The following is a 22,649-nucleotide window of genomic DNA, read 5'->3' as shown; positions in this document are numbered from 1 at the left end:
GTCACAAGTGTTTGGCATTTCACCTCTTCGCAGTGATGAAATAGGTGATGTGAATGAAAATTCATCTCCAGAAATATCAGGTAGAAGCAATCTCCCAAGTACATCCTCTGTACAAGCATCCTGTGAGGCACCCGTTGCTTCTGGTTCGGACTTTCTTCAAAGGCATGATTATATAGAATGTGTCGATGATGTGTCCCGAGAATCAATGCCATGCCGTTCAAAAGAAGAGAGTACTCCTGACAGGGAGACCGATGAACACCAGAAAAATGATGGAAGACAACATCAAATTGTAGTATTCTTGAAGAAGCTGGAAAGCTTTATGATGACTTGATGGCCCAGTCAGTCTCAGCAGAAAGCCTACATGATGCACAAACCCTCTCTGACTTAAATGGAAGACTGAAACAACTGAAAGCATCATTGCAAAGCAATCACACTGCTAAGTTGTGGCTACAGTACTTGGATATGGTGGCAATTCTACAGGTATTCATCAAAGCTGAACACACAGGAGACTGGAAACTTCATCTTAAGTCAATGCATGATATGCTTCCTTTCCTGGCTGCAGCAGGACATATCAATTACACATGATCTCTCCATGTCTACTTACAAAAGATGGAGAAGTTAGAGCAGGAGCATCAAGACGTGTATCAGAGCTTTCAAGATGGCTTCCATGTAGGGCGGAGATCAGATCGCTACTGGGCCGGTCTATCTGAAGATTTACTCATAGAACAAGCATTGATGAGGAGCATGAAAACCACTGGAGGTCTAACAAGAGGACGTAGTATGGGAGAGACGCAGCGACTGGTCTGGCTGATGTCTGCTCAGAAGTAAACTCAGCAATGCAGGAATTCACGACAGTATTGTACACTACAAGTGAACAGCATGAGTTACCAGAAGGACACCAGAAGTTGAAGAAGCACAAAGATATGTCAGTTGCAAGGCAGAGAAAGGATATGTCAGATACAAGAGAAACTCTAAACGTCCTAGAACCACGGAATCCCTTCCAAGAGAACCATACACTTCAGAACATTGTGACTGGTGTCAAGGCTGATTCCTCTGTCACTGTAGACACTTCAAAAGTCGTGGGGGAGAAGATCTTGAATGGCATGACCGGGAAGTGCGTTACAGAGTACACGTTTAGGAAAAAATGTCAAGCTGTGACACTGAGTGAAAGCACATCAGTCAAGACAAAGGAGGGAGCCATCCAAATCGATCCACAGCTACTATTTCAGAGACTCATAACTTTAGGAACACAGCAAGACAGTCTCCTTGAGGCATTTCACCCCACAACTGGCAAACAAGTCACAACTAGCCAATACAATCTGGAGTATCATGTCTAAAGAGATGTCTGTTCCAACAGGAAACTCTCAATTCGTCCTGGATGGGGGAGCATTATGGCACAGGATCATGTGGAACAAAGGCTCGTCGTATGATGACATCTGCATGCAATATGTCTCTATGTACAGAAACATTATGGTAAACCAACTATGATATTCCATGGTTACTCGAATGGCCCAAGTACGAAAGATTCAGCACACAGACGGAGAGCTGGATTTCGTGTTGGTGTGCCAGTACAAGTGTCCGGTCCCATGATATTCAATGGGAAAAAGCAGGACTTCCTCTCCAACAAGGAGAACAAGCAGAAATTCATCACATTACTCGGTGAGCATCTAGAAGAACATGGATGTCCTACAAAATGGGCTCCAGCAGATGCCGACCTACTGATAGTAAAGACAGCCATTTCCATTGCTGAAGAAACAAGTTCCCCGACTGTTCTTGTTGCAGATGACACAGACATACTTGTTCTTTGTTTTCATTCAAGTGCAAAGATACAAAACCTCTTTCTTCGCCCAGAACCTCGACATGGGGTAAAGAAAGAGCCACGCTGCTGGGATGTGTCGGCTCTGATCTCAACACTTGGTCTGCAGGTATGCAATAACATACTCTTTGTGCATGCTATCCTTGGCTGTGATACAACATCCCACATACATGGCTTTGGAAAGGGAGTTTCACTGAAGCTCCTTCTCAGTGATGAAAACTTCCAGAAACACTCAGAAGTGTTTAGGAATGCAAGCAGCACAAAGACTGACATCAAATCTGCTGGAGAAAAAGCAGTCGTGGGTCTCTACAAAGGGAAGCCACATGAGAAACTAGATATTCTCCGTCTTCAATGCTTTCAGGAGAAAGTTAGCAAGTGCAAAGTATTTGTAAAACCAGAGGTTCTTCCCCCAACTTCAGCAGCAGCTTTCCTCCACAGCCAGCGCATTTTTCTTCAAGTTCAGCAGTGGACGGGAAATGAAATGCAGCCATTGGACTGGGGATGGTTTGAGAAGGATGGTGAACATGTCCCGATCACAACAGACAAAGCTGCAGCTCTGAAGGATCTCTTGAAGATCGTGCGATGCAACTGTAAGACGGGCTGCAGCAACAGGCAGTGTAGTTGCAGGGCAAATGGACTTTGCTGCACATATGGATGCGGAGTACGCAGAGGTGCTAGCAAAAATGTCTCTTCCATGTTTAAGGAGTCAGATGAGGCTATCATTAATGATGACTAGAAATAGGATTTTCTTGAAAGAAACATGCAGTTGTAAGGGTAAAAGTAGCCATTTCAGACTTTTCGTATGTGCGGATCGACTGGAAGTTGTCGAGAAGGGTGCTGCTTGAAGTATTGATATCGTACTGAACTGTTACACCTTAGCCCAGCTCACGAGTTATGGTGAGTGTGAAATAGTTTTAGGTCTTTAAGTGAGTAGTCTCTTACCTTAAATACGCTTTTTATGATGACCTTATATTTTCACAGATTACATATCCTGAAGCATTTCTGTAATATTTCAACTTAGAAAATGAAACATATAAACTATGTTTTGGAGGTTTCAAAAAGTCAGTGATTAACACCTCACAAAAAATATGCAAAGGACAACTTCTATATAATGCATTTCCATAACTTAAGTATTATATGTATGGGTTTGCATTGATAAGCACGCTCTTGATATGTACCCACCCTTGTAAAATGTATTGCAACATAGACACAAGTATGTATGCTTTGTAGGCTACATGGCGACAATTTATCACAAGCTCTTTGATCGATTTCTGATAATTGTGATTTAAGTCTCATTGTTGTAAAGCTGCATTAGCTTAAGGGTACAGGTGAAATCTGGTCACTTAAACATTATTTTCACTTTCATAATGTTCAAAGGCATTATCTGATGACAATATGCGCATCATCTCATTTAAAATCAAATGCAAATATAATTCTTAGGTCGCAAGCGTGTAGGCCTCTGCTTTGAAGTGGTGAATGGCACTACAATGATGTTCATCAAATGGCCTGTGAAGTCATTCAACATGCAAAATCAACTTTCGACTGGGTGCATAGTATATACCCTTGATGTATACGTGTATGTATAATGCACAGGATCATCTGAAAACATTGATTAGTAATGTATGCAAATTTTCAGTGCATTATTCCTGACCATTACATATACCATAGAAGTGGTTCTTTATATTGGTAACATGTCCAAATACACCAAGGTAACCTTAACTGATGTTATATTCAACTTAGGGTCATAAACAGACCATATGAGCGCCATTTCAGTTGCATTAATATGCAAATTTATGCAAATTATGTATATTGGAATGCTAGAAACTTACTAATTATAGCATAATCGTGTTCCTTGACCCCAAAAACATGGGTATAGACACCGAAATTGACTTTCTACAAGTATTATGTTCAGAGACATAGGCAAAAATAGGTCACACGGCGGCCATTTTGAATTTATGCAAATTAGACACTGATCCACCACTCGAATTTTAGAAAACTTTTGATATGTTGTTTTGATGGCTCTTACAGATTAAATACAAGTGGAATCGTTTCTGTTGCAATTTGTTTTGGGGGTATTTCATATTTTGACTGGACTAGAATGAGATTATCAAATTATCACTCAAATCTTTGATTTTCATGCGTGTACGTCTTGCAAACGAGCAAATCCGGCGTTGTCAACCCCGGTAGTCAACACAACGGTACATTGCTAATACATAAGCAATTGGCACTGTACTAAAGTTTTGCCACTCTTAGTAATGGCGGATCGTGCTCCATGCAATCACAGAGCCTTAAAGGACAAGTTCACCTTCATAAACATAAGGATTGAGAAAATGCAACAATATTAGTAGAACACATCAGTGAAAGTTTGAGGAAAATTGGACAATCGATGCAAAAGTTATGAATTTTTTAAATTTTTGTGTTGGAACCGCTGGATGAGGAGACTACTACAGCTTGTGAGTCATATGCGTACAACAGTATAAAGAAAATATAAAAGAAAATTCAACATATTTTCACTTTTTTCGCATGATAAAAGAGCAATTGACTTGCCTCTTTCTAAAGGCAGGGGGAATAATATTACCCATAACATTTATCGGTAACGAGTCAGGGGAATGTGTACTTTTTTCAAAAGATGGAATTTTGTGAAATTCTCTTTATATTTTCCTTATATTGTTGTACGCATGTGACATCTAAGTTATTCATACACTGCAGTAGTCTTCTCATCCAGCGGGTACTGCACAAAAACTTCAAAAATTCATAACTTTTGAACGGATTGTCTGATTTTCCTCAAACTTTCAATGATGTGTTCTACTAATATTGCTACATTCTCTCAATCCTTATGTTTATGAAGGTGAACTTGTCCTTTAACGTGCGCGCGCATGACGTGTCCGCACTCTAGTACATATGATACAGCTCTATGGATTAAACTGAAATTAAGCATGACTCATTAACACATTCTATCCATAATTAATGCCAACTTTCAAAGCAGTAGCATTATCATTTCAAAAATTATTAGATTTGAAAGTGAAGAGTTGTGTACAAGGTTTTTCAGATATGAAAAAGGGACTCTAAAGACACACATAATCACACTATTCTACCAAAAACGTCAGGGATAAACTGCTTAAAAACACACTTTCCTGCCCGTTTTATGATCCCAAATTTTAGCATAGTGTAAAAGAAGACTTGCTCTTTCAGAAAATATGAAAAAGTCAAGATTGGCTAGGTTGACCAATTTCACTTATTTTTAGGCCTTGCGCAAAATCAGTGTGTGCTACTTTTTGTTCGTTTTGTGATGCACGGTCACAAATGGTGTATTGACAATCTGCTTCATTTTGAGGAAGTCAATAGTTGACTATATAGAAAAGATCCCAGTTGCAGGGAGGACTTTCATTCCCAACCTTCAGAGGAAAGTCCCCTGTGACAGCATGTACTTATAGCATATAGTTACAATCCTCTTAAGCACAGGATCAGGCTCTGAAGTCCACGTGGCAATTATAACAAAACATGAAAACATAACGCAGTTGAGTCCTGGATAAGCGCCCTCTTTTCCCTCCCCTTCCTCTTTTTCCCTCTTTCTTTCCTTGCATTTTTCTCCAATCATACAAATATCTGCTTATAGACCACAAATCAGAGTCCTAATCCAGTTTGACTTACGCAGAGCCCAGCTGTTCTATGGAAAGACAATGTTGCATCAGGCTCACAGCAGCTACATAACTCACACCAGGTATGGTCTGGTAGAACTTTAGGACCTGTAACGAAAATATGTATTATTATTATATACATACACATATAAACACAAACTCATATATTGAAAATGTCAAAAACACTTCAAAACTCCTTAACATACAAAGTACACATGTTAAAAAGTGCCATCACTGCTGTTTCTAAATAACATGGCTGACTGCTGAAGTTGCAGTCACATTTTAAAATGACTACCTCTGCCAAGGGAGGAGGTTGTGTTTTCATTGGCATTTGTTTGTCTGTGTGCAAAATAACTCAAAAGGTTGTTAACGGATTTGGATGAAACTTACAGGAAAGGTTGAAAATGAAAAGTAACAGATGATTGAATTTTGGTAGTGATCAGGGAATGTTTATGGATTACATATTTAAAGCATCTGTGTTGGGAATTTGGGTGATTTTCAGCATGCATATGTATGGGTGGGAATCACTGATCTCTGTGGAAGACGTACAAGATCAGTGGTGGAAATGAGCTGCTTGGCGGAGGTCTGTGCTCTCAGAGTGTTTCTATTGTTAACAAATACCATGAATCTCATTTTCATATCAGAAAACAGAAACATCCTTTTACCTCTGTAATTCAAATTTGAAATGGCATTACTTCTGTAATGCATACACCATCACAAAGTGTAAAAATTCTATGCTATTCTTGTCAAAGTTATTCTACTTACCTGTAATTTCCATTTGGCATATTAGAATAGATTTTAGATGCACTTGTAAGCAGCACTCCTTTCAGAGAGAGATGTCACTCATGAGGGCCAGCAGGGTTAAGAATGCATTACTGCACCAAAGTAAATTGCAGGGCTCATTATCATAATCAAGTGCCCTTGAACTTATGAGTTTTCATCTTACGATTCACATTCCCTAGTCAACCAAACACACTCTACTTTAAAAAAAAGTGTAGACATGCAAGAGCCACGGTGATAGTGTCGCTAGTTTGGAGTACACTGTCCTAAATTTACTACTGTAAAAGTGGAAATTTTCGCGGTGTTAAAGTTTTCGCACGTTTCGCGCAACCAGAAACTAGCGCGAAAATAAAAGCACGCAAATATTTTTGCTTGCTATATGTTCCTGTGCGTGATGTCTTGATTCCGCGGAATTAAAAACACGCGAAACTCTTCTTACCCGGCCAGGCACGAAAAATTAGACGCGCGAAAATATCCACTTTTACAGTAATGCACAGAGGCAATCTTTTATGGAAACAATTATCAATTGGCCCAAAGCTTTCATGGTCTTCAGATGAATAGGTCTATTGATAACAATCCATCAAGTGACTGTGTAGACAACCTTGCATTGGTTGTTTCAGTGTACACAGACCAAGATGTGACGAGTAGTTCTGAAAAGATGTTGACTACTACAACAGCACAGAGCAAACTCTCTCTCGATTACCTACTGCTCAAATAATTTCTAGATTCCTTGACTAAAATCTGTCTCATAGAAAGAGAGGACAATACAGACTTGTGTCTCATTCCAGGAAGATATGTCTATATGATGGATATTAGGCCTTCGTTTTGCCATCCCCAAATTCATGAAAGATGAGAGGTACAAAATGGTAAAGACACGGGGATGCATGAAATGAAGTTTGCATAAAGACTGATGAAATACAAATCAAAACTAGAGCACTTGCACGGAGGAACCATTCAAGCACATGTATCCCATGAACCTGTCCCCCATACCCCATCTGAATGACTTCTTAGGCCCAAATCTTGTATAATGTGGCAACTGTCGCAGAATACAATGGAATGCACTGAGAAATGAAGCTGGTATTGCACATACAAGAAATATGACATGGCATCCTTTAAAAGTTGGAACAATGAGGGTGCTGTCAATGAAAACTTTTGTTACCTACAAAGTATGAAATAACCCCCACAATCGTCTGTAACAAGTCTGAATAAAATCTGACAAGAAATGTGGCTCATAAAGCATATAGAAGAAATGAGACATGGCTTCCCAGTCGGAACACTGAGGGTGCTGTTACCAGAATGACCACCCATACACCTCCTTAACAAGTCTAAATAAAATTTGTCGAGTAGCAATCAAGTTATCAAATAATCAAGCATTTTTTTGGAAATTTTGACCTGATGGTGACCTTTGACCCTGTAGAAGGTGGAACAGTGGGGGCAGCATTACCAATAGGTATAGGTATCTAGACATGACTATGATACACTTATATACCAAATCGGAAAAAAAAAAATAAAAAGGTTAAGAAACATGGAAAGAATCACACACACAAGTAGACCCTGAAAACTGTACCTTTTTGTGTGTAAAGATGGAACAAGCAAGGGTGCCATCACCAAAAACAACAGGCTTCTTCGTTTTACCTTCAAGCCAAATCCATAGAGTTTGGAGGATACCTCCAAACTCTGTTCGGGGATACAGTTACTTGACTACTGGACATGTCCAGACACTAATCTGACATTGATTTATACAGTATTACACTTGAAGATTATACCACCCCAATTTCATAGGCAGAAATCAAACAGACAAGTGAAAAAAAATCAGCTTTCTAGGAGGGTACAGTTTTCACCATTAAAGAGGTATTGCAAATTAATTTGAAATTTCAAACTGTTTCAATTTTTCAAAAAATAAACTCTCCAGATCTAGTTCAAAACATTTGTCTTCCACTATATATATGTAATTATGAAGATATAACATGAGCAACATAGCAGTCTCAGAGAGTGCTTCCTCGCCAAAATCGGAAACTGGCTTCTGATCTAATTCTATGCAGAGACAGCTGGCACGCATCGACCGAGCTAAATGTGTATATACACTATCCATGCGAAGTCGCACATGAAAGATGTTACTGGGAGGATTATTGTTTGGCAAATTAATGCAGTTTTAGGAGGATATGTTCCAATTTCTATAGTAGGTTTAGGGAATTATAGTTTTCGAAAGGTACCACCATGCCAGTTACATATGTTAAAACTACGAACAAGGAGAAAAAAATTCAGATTTTGGTGTAATTTTGTTCTACATGGATACAAAAGTACATAAGTGCCTGTTTGTCCAGCTGTCCCATCTTGTTCGCCTCAACCCCCCGGCTACTGTTGATACAGCCGGGCTGCGGCAGCACCACCTACTTCTACCGCTTGCATTGCCGTCCTCCGCATCCCCCAACTCACCCAAATCGCCATATTTGTCGCTGTAATCACTCTTGGTTTCAAGATCACTCTTGTCTTCATCCTCATCGACTTCAAAACAGAGGTCGAGATCTTCTTAGGCTATTTTGCGCCAATATAAGTATCAGACTGCTTGAACTTCACTCACCGTGACTGAAAATGCACGCAAACTCAAACACAATGCCAGTGGAATGCGTCGGTCATATGATGATGTCATAGAGTGAGTAGCTACATTCTAGACAAATTCCGAGGCTGTGAGTGAGGGGAAATTGACACATTTTGCAGTCTTTCTAGAACAATTTTTGTTTAATGTTAGACTAAAAAACATAAAGATTTGTATTAAGTATAACTTCTTGTCCTGATTTATAACAAGATTGGCTTGGTAAAAAGTCAATGAATAGGAGGTTTAAAGAGCGACCAAGGAGAGCTGAGTGCTCTTGTGTCATGGACTCGAATATTCTGAGTACGCAAAGATGGCTGCTGGTCCAGCCATCTAGATGCAGTCAACTAACCACCCAGAGATGGTAGCCGCTGAAACAGTGCCAAATGGAGCCATGGTTGAGATGAACAACAAAGACGAAGCCCGTATCGATAATGTCTTTTCCACATACCATTTTAGTACTCGCATGCGACACCAGGTCTTTTCCTCCACAACCGAGGGATGCGAGGGGAGTTTTGGAAGGAAGTTCTACGCTGGTTTCGAGGACTTGGTCTGATTTTTAGCGAGAAAGCCTGGCCTAGGTGGCAGCCTTACGTCCGTAGGTTCCCAGTGAATATGACCGTGGTTTAGACATACATGCAAAGAGCGCGGACTCTTTGACCTGAAGCAATGGCACTTCAGGAAAACCGTCTTCAACATGAGGTTCCAACAGAAGCTTTAGCCATTGGTTCAAAGGGGGCTCTGGAAAGAGACCGAAGAACAGCAGGAAGCAAGGACATCACCTGAGGCCTCTTCAAGAAGAAGGATCGTAAAAACTTGGTAAGGAAAGGGGAAGTAGACACTGACTTCCTATTGTCATAGCCCATATGGCAGGAAGCGATAGCTGACCTGTAGGACCTGACTGTAGCCAGACCTTCATTGAAAAGATCTAACAAGAAATCTGCAACCTGACCTAAAGAGGCAGTAATGGGATAACAAGATTGGGCCTGACAGCACTTCCTTAAGTGTTCAAGTCTGGAATCGTAAGTAGTTCGAGATGACTCTCAGAAGAGAAACTCTGTCGCTAACTGCACAGCTTGTTTAGGAAGACCTGCTTCTACACCTTGTTGCTAAAGAGAGACCAGAGAGAAAGATGAAGAGCCTTGACATCTTGATGCTTCACAGATGAGAGAGGTTGCACCAAGAGATCATGACAAACATGCAGAGCTCTGGGGACTCCGACAAGAAGGCTCAGCAGGAGAGGAAACCACGGTCTCCGAGGCCAAAATGGAGCTATGAGGAATAAGTCTGCCTTGTCTTGAAGGATCTTCTCCAGGACCCTGGGAAGCATCACAAAAGGGGAAAGTGTAAAGACCCTGAAAAGTCCATGGGAAGGACATGGCATCTACTTTCCAGGCACGGTTGTCTTTCACTTGAAAACAGAACTTCTGAAGCTGAGCATTTAGAGCTGAGGCAAAAGATCTACCTCCAATTGAACTGGTAGCACCGTACAAATCCTCTGGAAAACCTCCCTGTGAGAGCATCCATTCCGAAGGGAGAGTCCTCCCTCTGGAGAGGAAGTCGGCCTCAAGATTCTCTGAGCCAAGGATGTGGGCAGTCTGAAGATGAATTCTTCTCTGGATACACCAGTCCTAAAGAGAGAGGGTCAGTTTGCACAACGGAATAGAGTTACTCCCTCCCTGTTATATAAGCAACGACTGTTCTGTTTTCCGACTGAACCAGTAACGAGCGACCTAGGACGGAAGGCTTGAGGACGTGAAGAGCTAACTCCCTCTCTGACCAGCGGCCCAACAGCCGTTGGGACTGGCACACTGCCCCCTAGCATAGCCAAGACACATCTGTTGTAAGGGTGAACTCTGGGGGTCTTTGAACAGAGGGTTTTCCCTGATGCAGACGAGCTAATGAAGCCCAGTCTAGGCACCACTCCTTCACCTCCTTTGACAAGGGGATCGGTTTGTCTTGATTGTCCTGAGTCGGGGAAAAGAATACGAGGAAATGCAACTGTAAATACCTCATTAAAAGCCTGCAATGCGGGACCAGATCCACCAGGTTGGCCAAATGGCCGAGGAAAGACTGCCATAACCTCGCTTTCGCCTGTGGAGAGGACACCAACTGAAGAATTAAGTTCTGAAGGGATAGGATCCCATGTTCCACCGGACGCACTAGACTGCGGGAAATATCTAGGACAGCCCCTAAATAGAAAGGAATTCTCTGGAGCATTGACTTCTTCCAGTTAATATATCACATCCTTTGTGTTGGTGATTACCCGTGACCAATATCTGATGACCCCCAGTTTATCAGCTAACTTGTCTTCAAGTGACGAGTTTCATTTCTCGTTCATTGTTGAATTACTAACTTAAGATAATGGACCTCATTTCATATTTGGATTAACAGAATGTTTGGAAAAACAAACCTTTGTTATAAAAAAAATTACAAACTTCTGAAATAACAAATCTTTGGAATAGCAAACCTCTGTAGTAATCAGTGTTCAGAATCAAGAACCTTTGGGCCTGTATGCTGCTAAAAACTTAGACCCATTTAAACCCGTGTCTGGTCTAAAGTGGTTTAAACCCAGGTTTAGACCCAGGTTTTATTTGTATTCTTCTAAGTCCAGCTGTGGTCTAAATCGGGTTTAAATTAAACCTACCCAGGAGGAGGTTTATTTCGAGTTTAATTTGAGTCTAACGATGACTGGTAAGTGTACCAGCACACTGAGCGTGTGTTGTACAGATCAATATGGCATGAAAACGAGTGGCTGCATACAGCAGCTAGCCAGCCACACGTGTGTACAGGAGATATGCCATTGTACACTAGACACAGATCTAGATGTACTTCATCATAACCTGTACTAATATAACATTAGTCTAGACCTTACGATGAAAATAACCTAAAGACTAGACCAAGAACTTAATGTAGGGGGTCTAGAGGGTAGAGCCTGAGGTCGATCTAGACCTAGGCTAGAGAACCTAGATCTTTGGACCTATTCGAATAGCTAGACTACAATTCTAACCTTAGGCTAATAGGACTATATATATTAGGCCTAACAGTTAAATCTAAAGTTAGGTTAGTGTGGACTGTGGTAGGTAGAATCTACTTCTAATATTGAGACAGGGTTGTTTATATTTCTAAATCTTAGAATGGTTTCCATTTTTATTTACTCAAAATATTTCGGGTGCTTAAGCGCACGCCTTCAAAGAAGAGCTTTCATTTAATTTCCTACCTCTGGTCAATCGTCAATCCATTCTGAATTCACCATTTGATCGACAGCCATGTCCCATCCTGTGCACACAGCAACTGTGCCACCGGCTGACGCGGCATGATGGCTCTGCTGGCTACTGAGCATTCAAAGCTTGCTACCTACCCAGGAATAATAGCGCTAGTATCACCATGTATCCTGTGATGTGCGCTGCACACGTACACACAAACAAGGAGGTACAGTATACTAATATACAGTGCTTTATGAGTCATTGCAAGCAAAAATACAGCATGCCCTTATTTGATATAAATACTGGTAAAAACTATTCACAGTCCAAGAAAGTCACACTAATGTGGCTGATACACTGCCAGGCAGATTTGTGGAGCGAAAAGTACTCGGAGAGGGAGATTTCTTTTTCCACTGAGGGTACCATGATGGCTTGACCCAAGACTAATTCAGGCTTAATTTTAACCCAAAATAGACTTGGGTTTAACTAAACCTCGCTAGCAGAGTACAAAATTAAACCTTGGGTCTAGCGAAACCATAGGTGAGTCTAAAATGGGTTTAAACCTTGGTCTACAGTAGAATACGGGCCTTGGAATCTGGAATCTTCGTAATAACAAACCATTGAAATAATGAAATGCAACCGAATCTTAAAGGGGATGGCTAGTAAATGATCAGTGGGAATCAGTGGAAATGCTGGGGGATGATTGTTTCCATCCTTGTGGGATTCATTTAAGAGTACATTATATATCTGTTGTTGTGTGAAAGTTATTTGCTTCAGAATGGTCTCATATTCAAGTAATGTGCAGTTCAAAGTTTCCAGATGGTTAATGGGCCATTCTCCGATAAAGCGTGCAATTACCGTTGTAGAAATGACAAAAAATGAACATCAGAGATTTCATTTATTTTTCATCATTTCAGAAACTTCAATCCCTTAGGAATACAAAACAATCAATGGGTGATTTTTGAGAGCCCATACTTTTCCTAGAAACATTTCCAAACGTAGAGTCCTTTTTTAGCATAATCACTATTATTAAAACCAAATATCAGATACGTTACCAGAGGTAGCATCACAAAACTGTTGATTGTCTGCTTATTTCCTGCTTTAAAATGGCAATGATAATGTAAAACTACAAGCTTAAACATCTACAAGCATCGTGGAAACATTTTGGAGTCAGCTTTGATCTAATCTGTAAGAAGAATGATCGTAATCTATAAAATGAAGGCTAAATAAAAATCAAGAACATGTACATATTTCGGCTTGAAATATGTTTCCCTAATCTAACTTTTTACCTGCATTTGAATTACAACAATAATCTCATTGATCATATAATGCAACTTTATGAACAAGTATTATACCTCTCATAAATAGCAAATGCCAGGTAACATCTCTGTCAGATTAAAATACATTTCAGATCGAAAGAAGAACGGTGTGTGGTAACGTATCTGACACATCAGACGTTCCGTTAGAATACAATTTTAAACCCAACACCAATCATGCCAATATATTCATTTTAACTTGTAAGAACATCACAATATGATTATTTTCGTTAAAACACCGCACTTTTAAACGTTAAAAAAAAATGTTCTCGTCATCGATAGAAGATTAGATCATTCTTCAACAAAACTTTGAGATGTACGTAAAATACGAGTCAAGCAGGCACAATTCCACAATGCTTCTTTTCTGATATAGTTCCGAAATTTTGTTATTATGATACACGGAAGACGGTAAGAATGAAATTGGAAAAAATATAAGCAAGTGATAAATATAAATTCAAATTCTTTTGTTCCTGTCTGTAATAAATTAGGTCTGAAGAACCAATAAGCGATGGTAACGTATCTGACAAAGTATTTATGTTTATTGACATAATAAACTACCAATTTACATCAAACCCCGATCACTCAAACATATGATTCAAAAACCTGATGCAAAATGTTAGAAATTGTTAGACATCAAATCCTATCGATTTTTTCAGAACATAAACCTGCAACGAAGGGAGTGATCTTGACTTTAACCATAATACTAACCCCATTTTATGTAAATAAGATGCAACAGGATAATGAAAGGTAATAATGAAAGGTAGACCGTTCATGTAGTTGCGTTTGCTGTGAAGTTGAAAAAAAAAAGGTGGGTACCAAAACTCAGCCTCTAAAGTCTTTCTATGTTATTGTGGAACATAACACGCAGACAGGCACACACACAAACACAACAAAGCAGAAAGAAAATGAATTTGTAACATGTCTGACGGCACTTTTTGTAAATGCCACAATAAGTGATAGTGCATTTCTGGTTTAGATGAGTACAGGTTTTAACCTTTTGCAAGATAATCGAAATCCACTTGCACAAAATACTTTACAGCATATAATTCTATGAAGAATTAAGTATTTACTTCATGGAAACGGCCCCGAAGTGACTGAGATGTCCAAAATAAAGTACAAAAAAGATGTCCAAGTAAAAGGAGATGAGCCACCACATTTCGTTTGAAACTTATTCTTTTACTTTATATTGGACATATCGTCCACTTCAAAACCGATTTTCTTCAAATAAACTCCTAATTCCTCTCAGAACTATCCTTTTAGCAAGTCATAACAAGAGAGCCCGTTGTAAACCGGTTAAATCCGCGCACAAAAGCGCGGCGCGGATAACCTTTTATTTTGTTGGTAACGTATCTGACGTGCCGTTACCGTTCTCGTACTATTATCTACTTAAATATTCATTTTCTCAAAAAAATGTTGTTGTGTGATTAATCATTGCCTTAAGTATTCAAAAGTATCTGAGCTTCGTTTTATTCACAGCATACTTTTTTCTAAATGAATCAAAATTTAAGTAACGTATCTGATTTGAGGTTATCGTAACATGAGGCTTCCGTGACTTCGGATCAGTATATCTATTTTGTAACAAGAGATTCAATGAATAAATCATGGTTCCATGTATGCGTTAGGTTGACTTTGTTTAACACATGAAATTACACTGCCATGCGGCATTTCTTTGATCTTCTCTCAAGAGTCTGAAAAAAGGGTAATGTTTCTGACTGCGATTTGGCGACATGATTAAATTATCTCTTAGAAAAATATCAAAACATCATATGTGACCGTGCACCTCAAAACGAACATAAAGTCGCACACACTGATTTTGCGTGAGGACTGAAAATTAGTGAAATGGGTCAACCTAGCCGAACTTGACTTTTTCATATTTTCTGAAAGAGCGGGTCTTCATTTACATTATGCTAAAATTTGGTATCATAAAGCGGGCAGGAAAGTGTGTTTTTTTTAGCAGTTTATCTCGAACATTTTTGGTAGAATAGTGTGATTAGGTGTGTCTTTAGAAACCCTTTCTCATTTCTGAAAAACTTTGTCTACACTCTCCACTTTCAACTCTAATAACTTTTAAAAGGATAGTGCTACTGATTTGAAAGTTGGCATTAATCATGGACAGAATGTGTTAATGAGGCACGCCTAATTTCACTTCAATCTGATAATCCCTTCATTGTTGTTACTCTGGTGGTTTACTTCCTCTTTTTTTGTCCCATTCATCGCACAGCCAGCACGGTTTGGTAAAGATTAAGCGCTTGAATAGACACTGTACTTCAGAGCATCTTTTCTCAGTTCACACCTTTCCTGAGTTTTGTGCTTTCTTTCCAATATTTAGATAGGTTAGGAGAGTCCATTTGATTTGAGTTATACATCTTTTTAAAGCTTAAAGTCTGCTCTTTCAGAATATGGTCTTAACTAAAAATTCATGTCTGGCGACTTTTTGTTTGTTTTGAGGTGCAGAGTCACATATTGTCATGTAATATTATTTTTCATTCAGGCACTCGAGGGGCAATGTAATGAGGTACAAAAGATTTGATCTGAATGATATGTTAACAAGTAACAACTTGTTATATGAACACTTCCTGTCCTGGCGACATGGGGTTTTTAGGGTTACATCAAACTTCGGATCGTATTTCTAATATTATCCCGGACGTCCCAATAGCTTTATTGGTATTCATTATACAGGTCCGACCTCTCAGATGAATTTAAGCAAAAAAATTGATTTCTGAGGGACAAAATTTTGATTTAAACTGTATAAACATGCTGGCGACACGAAAATCGCAGTTTTGCACGCTTTATCGGAGAATGGCACTAATACACTGTATACTCAGAAAGTATTAGTATCTGTAAATAAACTGTATTATAATGTAAATAGCACAGTCTGCAAGAATCTTCAGCCTAATGAAGGAGGCAGACTTAATCAGAAGAAGAAGAAGAAGAAAGCCTGTTAATCGACTTAGGCCTACTCACACACGCAGACACATGATGGGATCTCCATATGGTTTGCATGATAGAAACAATTGTATCTTAATTATGAAGGTACAAAAAATTCCACTTCATGAACATATCATCTCAATATAACTTCAAGTCGCTATATCACATTGTTTTTGTTGTTGATCACAGGTGACCGATATCTGATGACCCCCAGGCGTATCACCTAACTCGTCTTCAGTGACAAGTTTCATATCTCGTTTTGTGAGGTTTTTACCCTTAATATGGAAATATATGGGGACAGCCATCTTGAATATCTCAAAACCATTAGGATTCAAGTGCAGCATCTTTTAGATCAGATTTAGCACACTGGAAATGGTGAAACCATCAATTGCTTTTAGTATTCACCATTTACAAGGAAAGACATGGGAATTTCAGATTTTGGCAGCCATGTTGGTGGGTATCTTGAATACCTCAAAACCCTTAATGAAGCAAGAGTTGCATCATTCAGATTCACATTAAGCACTCTAGAAATAGGGTAAAGCTGTCAAAAAACATTGGGTGAATGGTAAAACAAGGTTAGGCCAAAAATCTGACTTTGGCACCAAATTTTTATTTATAATGTAATCCATGCTGATGTTTGTGAGTGCAGTGAAATCATGAAAAACCACAACACAAAACAAATATGTATTTTTTTTTTTTGGTGTGGTGAAAACAAGTGATTTTGATTTTCTTGTTTCTTGAATGTGGATAAAACACATTTCAGTATAACAAGATAGAATCACTGGTCCAATCAGGTTTGTTATATTTGAGAGTCAACTGTAGAAAATTCAGGAGGTTTATGAATGAATATTTTTTAAATGTTTTTGTCTCTGTTTCTCTACAGGCAAGAAGGGGACCATGCATGGACACAGCTCTCCCAAGTAAAACATGAAGCCAGAATATGTAGAAGAGAGGTCACCTGCTCAGTGATGCTGTCCATTTCTGGTGTAGGCGGAATTGCTGCTCCTTTCTGTATCCCAACTTGTACTAAATCAGCCAGGACTTGGGCAGTTTCTTCTGCACAGAAAAGGAGATACGGCATAACAATATTGAACAATCCCACTCTGCACTATTTTGATGTACGAGTGTGTGTGCACTACATCACTAGCATCTTTATTGTTTGAAACATATGATCTCATACATTACACATATATTATAACATCAGCGATAAAAGCATGTAAATTGAATCTGTTTGACTGGACATACTTGTGACAATCATGGAGGGAACAATTGCTGTAAGTTCTGATTCATCCAGGTACCAAGTAATGTTCAATAAAGGTACAGTGCACTCCCGTTATGATTAAATGGTCGGGACTGGCAGTTTTCTTTCATTATAATGAAATTTCGTTATAACTGAACATAGTTTTAATATAACATATAACGAAAACAAGGAAACCAGGCATGTATCATATTCTGTTTGTTGAATCCTCATCATACACTGGAAAGCTATGTGAAATGGGATGGTACCTTTTTAATTTCGTTTGAATATTACACTTAAAAGAGAGCATAAAATTGTTTGTATTGTCACACAGAAAATGAAGGTTTAGGATTTGGTTACAGTTTGCTATTCCAAAGGTTTGTTTCTTACTAAAGTTCGTTACTCTGAAGGCTCCTTATTCTGAAGTTTTGCTATTCCCGGGATTCCGAAGGTTTGTTCATTTGAAGATTCACTCTTCCAAAGATTCGAAAGTTCATAATTTAGATATAAATATATCGTTCGTTTTCTGAAGGTTCGTTGATCGGAAAATGAAATGAGGTTCGTCATTTCAAAGGTTTGTAAATGAAAAAAATGAGAAAGGTTCACTATTCCAAAGGTTCGTGGTTCCGAAGGTGTTTCAATCCGAAAATGAAATAAGGATCGTTATTCTGAAGAAGGTTTGTTTATCAAAAAAAATGAGAAAGGTTAGTTATTTCGAAGGTTCATTTATCTTAAGACGATTATAAGGTTTGCAATTCTGAAGTTTTGTTAATAGTGGACTCACTTTTTTCACTTTTGGATTAATGAAACTTTTTCTAATGTTCCATTTAACGAACGTTTGGAATTCCTATCATTGTCAGACTAACGAATTGTAATAAGAACCATATTTCTTTGTCGGATTAACAGACCTTATTTTTAACAAACCTTATTGATAACGAACCTTTGGAATAACACCAAAATGTTCGTAATAACAAACCCTATTTCTGAACTAACGGACATTTAGGCGTATCAGAATCATTGTGTTTTGTAATAAAGAACCTTCAGAACAATAAAACGCACCTTATTTTATTTCAGATTATTGCATTACAATAACGCAAGCTCCCCTCGGAAACTGTGCGTGACACACAGAGCGAACACACAGTGATGTGAAGCGTTCGCCTATGCAGAAACACTATAAATGCTTGTTCCGCTACGTATTTTCGAAAGCGATAAAAATTTCGTTATAACGGAGCACATTTCTTTTGTTTTTCTTGTCAGTGATGCTCGGAAAAGACTTTGTTATAATGAAAATTTCGCTTTAACCGTGTTCGTTATAAGCGAATTTTGTACCGTATACTTTAATGGCGATAATTTTGGGACCAGAAGTTTTACTTCGTTATTATAATGAAATTTCGTCATAACTGTGTTCATTGTAACAGAAGTGCACTGTACAAAATAAAGTCAGACAAGCTGATGAAGAATCCAGGATTGGATGTGAAACTGTTCTTGGACTTAAAAAACTAAATCTGGAATTGCTTTAATTTTGTACCTTCACAGAGAGAACAGGTTTGTGACTCGTCAAAGTCACTTCTTCAAGGCCGTGTCACACCAGCCTTGCGTGCGACTTGCAAAGAACAATTTTCCCCGCAAGTCAAGCCGCAGAAGTTCCCCCGTACGGTATGACAAGGCATGAATGAAAATTGCAAACATTCTTGTTCGCCCGCTGAAAATCTTCTACGTGCTGGAAACTACCTCCTCGCCACAAGCCCGCGTTATGGTGTGACACGGCCTTTAGCTCTGTCTGGCTGGCAAGCATTCACACGTGGTGGGTGAAATGGGTGATGTTACTGCCTTTATTGTCTGTATGTTGAGGACTTTTCCTGATCAATGCTCCAGTTCCTGTATCCGCATGCTTTCAAGATGGTGCGCAGGTGTTGGTGTTCCTTTTTTTTCATATCTTCAGAAGAAGGGAGGTAGGATTCTCTGTGAAACAGAGTTTTTACAACTCCAAGTTTGTGGATAAGTGGGTGGTGAGAGTCAAATAACAGGTACTGTCTGTGTGAGTGGGGTTTGCAGAAAACTGAAGAACACACAGTGCCGTTCTTGTTACACATGATCAAGCAATTCAGGAAGGGAAGATTGTTTCCTTGATGTTCTCCATGTTGAATTTGATGAATGGATCAAAGTTATTGATGTGCTGAAAGAAGTTGTCCAGTCCAGCAGATTGTATCTTCACCCATGTGTTGTCAACATACCTGTACCAGTGTAAGGGCGATTTTCCACTAAATGAGTCTGGAGCTGTTGTTCCAAGCTGCTCCATGAACAGGTTAGCAAGAATTGGAAATATGGGTGAGCCCATGGCACAGCCATGCTTCTGTTTAAAGAAAGCCCCATTGTACACAAAATAAGTTGTTACTTCTTAGGCGTTCCCTAACTACTTCTATAGCTTTTTCAGGAGGTACACTTGTGAACAGTGGAGACACATTGAAGGAGGCAATGGTCTCATTCTCCTCAACTTTGATGTCTAGCACTTTCTCGATGAAGTCTCTTGAGTTCTGGATGTGACTAATGGGATCAAGATGGATTTTAACAATTTGGTGATGCTGTATGTGATACTGTTGATACTGCTGATGATGGGGCGGAGAGGTGTATCCGTCTCATGGATCTTTTGGGGTCCATCAAAAGCTGGAATATCATCTCCAGGGCACAGACTATAGTAAGATTGCTTGTCAATGTAACCCCCTTGTCTAGTTGTTGTAGACATTCATGTACGCGCTTCTTGAAGGCTCCTGATGGTTCTCGTTTGAGCCGTTCATATGTGTTATTAAAGGGACTGGTGAGGAGTGTTCGGTTGTGCGAAACATGCGAAAGAGAACTATGTTTTGGGTATAAAATGAAAGCTAGATATGTAAATTAACATGTGTCAAAATATCTTGGAAATCGGAGTCTCCTCAAATGTTTTAAAAAGCGAAAAACCAAACATACTTTTCTGGAAAAAAGATCCAATACGATGGCGATACATATTTGAATTGTGGAATACTGCTTGTTGACTGCGAACATCAAGCCAACTTACAGCGAAATCAAGCCAACATGCCGAGTGAGCTGCAGAACTACTAGTAGTCGATACGTAGCTAGCTAGCTCTACGGCTGGCTGTGTATGGGCGCGACGAGCGCTGGCTGCACTTCACTTGCCATAACTCGCATCATACACAGTGTGCAGTGCTTCTAAGCTCGAGCTGTACGATCTTGCATGCTATGCTGTAAAACATGTACACATGTATAGCTGCTAGCTAGCTAGCTAGATTACTAGTAGTTTAGGACCTACTAAATTACAGTCTAACGTTAGTGTATAACTTGTTAGAGTTCGCATTGTGTTTTCATTTGATGAGAGCGCGAACCTAAAATCAAAGGACTCCTGCGATTCTGATTCATATGTCCTTCTTCCAAGACACCATGACAGGGCTGCCAACACTGGAAACTAGTTGAGAGTGAGACTCCCATAGGCCAATGCTTTAATTTAGGAGTCAAAGTGAGTGAGATCAATAGAAATGCATGCAAATGAAATAATGTTTTAGAGTGAGAAAGGACCAAAATGTGTGAGTCTCACGCTCAATGCGTGAGAGTTGACAGCCCTGCCATGAGAGCTAGTTCTATCGTCGGAAGACTCGGTAGGCTGTGTATTCTAAAAGCCATCAAACTCCATGACAAGATTCTTCATTGAGAAGTACCGAAAACGGGATAGGTGAACGCGGTACATACAGTAGGGCTACTATGTAGCCCGTCCGAACGCCGGGCTATTTATACAGCGACTGGGCTGTGTCAAGGGTACGTAGAAACTATTCCGGGTAGGCCTACACACAGCACAGCCCAGTAGCTGCCGTGCTTCGCACGGCGTCTGGTCGGGCTACGTAGAAAAAAAAAAATCATCGAAATCTCAATTATTGATTACAACTACATGAATCACAAACAGGTTGTGTCATTACATGTAACGTTACATGTAATTTAATATATATCTCAGGGTGGTCCACAACTTGAAATTTTAGCATGTTGCAAGCTCACAATCTGAGAATATTGCAGAAAATTGAATATGCGCGGAGTGCACACGATGAGTACATAGTACGCAATATTTTGCTGCTTATCTCTCTTTGTGCTGCTTACATTCAATGTTCTCTCATGTTTTATATATCTAAAGTACCTAGTGGTTTGATGTTTCTTATGTTATGCACATGTTTTGCACATTTTTGAATACTTTTACTTTGAGCTTGTTGCAAATTCTTGAGGATGTTGCATAGCATGTTGCTGGCTTTTTAGGATGTTGCACAAGAATTTTAGCATGTTGCAGCGACATGCTGAAACCCCTCGTGGACCACCCTGATATCTTAAACTTTTCATGCACATTGTCAAGAAATGCAATCTCCATTGCAAACCCATTTTTTTTTTTTTTTTTTTTAAAGATCTTCAAGTAGAGAAGGAGGCCTACCATGTTATATGGGCCATTCTCACATAAAGTGTTCAATTTCAGTCAGAGTAAAACCCAAAAATCAACCACGAAATATTTGTTCAAAACTTGTCTTTATATAAACAACAACACTTGCTGGATAAGAAACAAAACACAGTAAATTCCCAAAGGAACGCATGTACAATGTAACAATGGCACAAAGTGGGGCATACATTTCTCTATATAACTCTATGACAGATACGTTACCGATAGGACACAGCATGGTATAAAACAGGTTTAGATCAATATATCGGACTATTTGAAACCGAACTTCACCCAAGAATGGCGTCTGATCCTGTACAACAACACGAATTGCCTTTTTAAAGTAAGAATAAAGACAAACTCATTATATACTTTGTCTTTTTGCTGGATTGATAAGGAGTCCACGCAAAAATTTTTATATATTTCCTAACTTTTTTTTTCACTTGATTTCAGTTAGACATGCAAAGAACAAAAATGCCAATATATTTGATTGAATTGGTTTCAACTACATGGATGGCCAACACGACCAAAAATGACCATCTTCCAAAAGGCTTTATTGTACACTTTTGGAATAACAATCTCGCAAATGACCACATGTCCATGGTAACGTATCTGTTTCTGCATCTTTTTCGTAACTCATATTGATATTGATACCTCTTTTAATGAATGTGCTCTATCT

The 22,649-nt window shown here is 39.2% G+C and overlaps 1 protein-coding gene across 2 annotated transcripts in view; it reads right to left on the bottom strand.

Annotated features, from left to right (window-relative positions):
* Positions 1–17,001: 17,001 nt before the first annotated feature.
* LOC139709962 (uncharacterized) overlaps positions 17,002–22,649 on the bottom strand; it is a 143,648-nt gene continuing 138,000 nt past the window's right edge. For both annotated transcript variants that reach the window (XM_071621909.1, XM_071621910.1), the window contains one exon: positions 17,002–17,330. In XM_071621909.1, coding sequence (XP_071478010.1) covers positions 17,152–17,330 — 179 coding nt within the window. In that variant the 3' untranslated portion in view covers positions 17,002–17,151. The remainder of the gene's footprint in view (positions 17,331–22,649) is intronic.

The sequence above is a fragment of the Diadema antillarum genome, unplaced genomic scaffold, assembly GCF_040938485.1.
Source record: "Diadema antillarum isolate AM-2024a unplaced genomic scaffold, OU_Dant_1.0 seq00001483_RagTag, whole genome shotgun sequence".
NCBI classification, from domain to species: domain Eukaryota; kingdom Metazoa; phylum Echinodermata; class Echinoidea; order Diadematoida; family Diadematidae; genus Diadema; species Diadema antillarum.
This window is presented reverse-complemented; position numbering and strand designations above follow the sequence as displayed.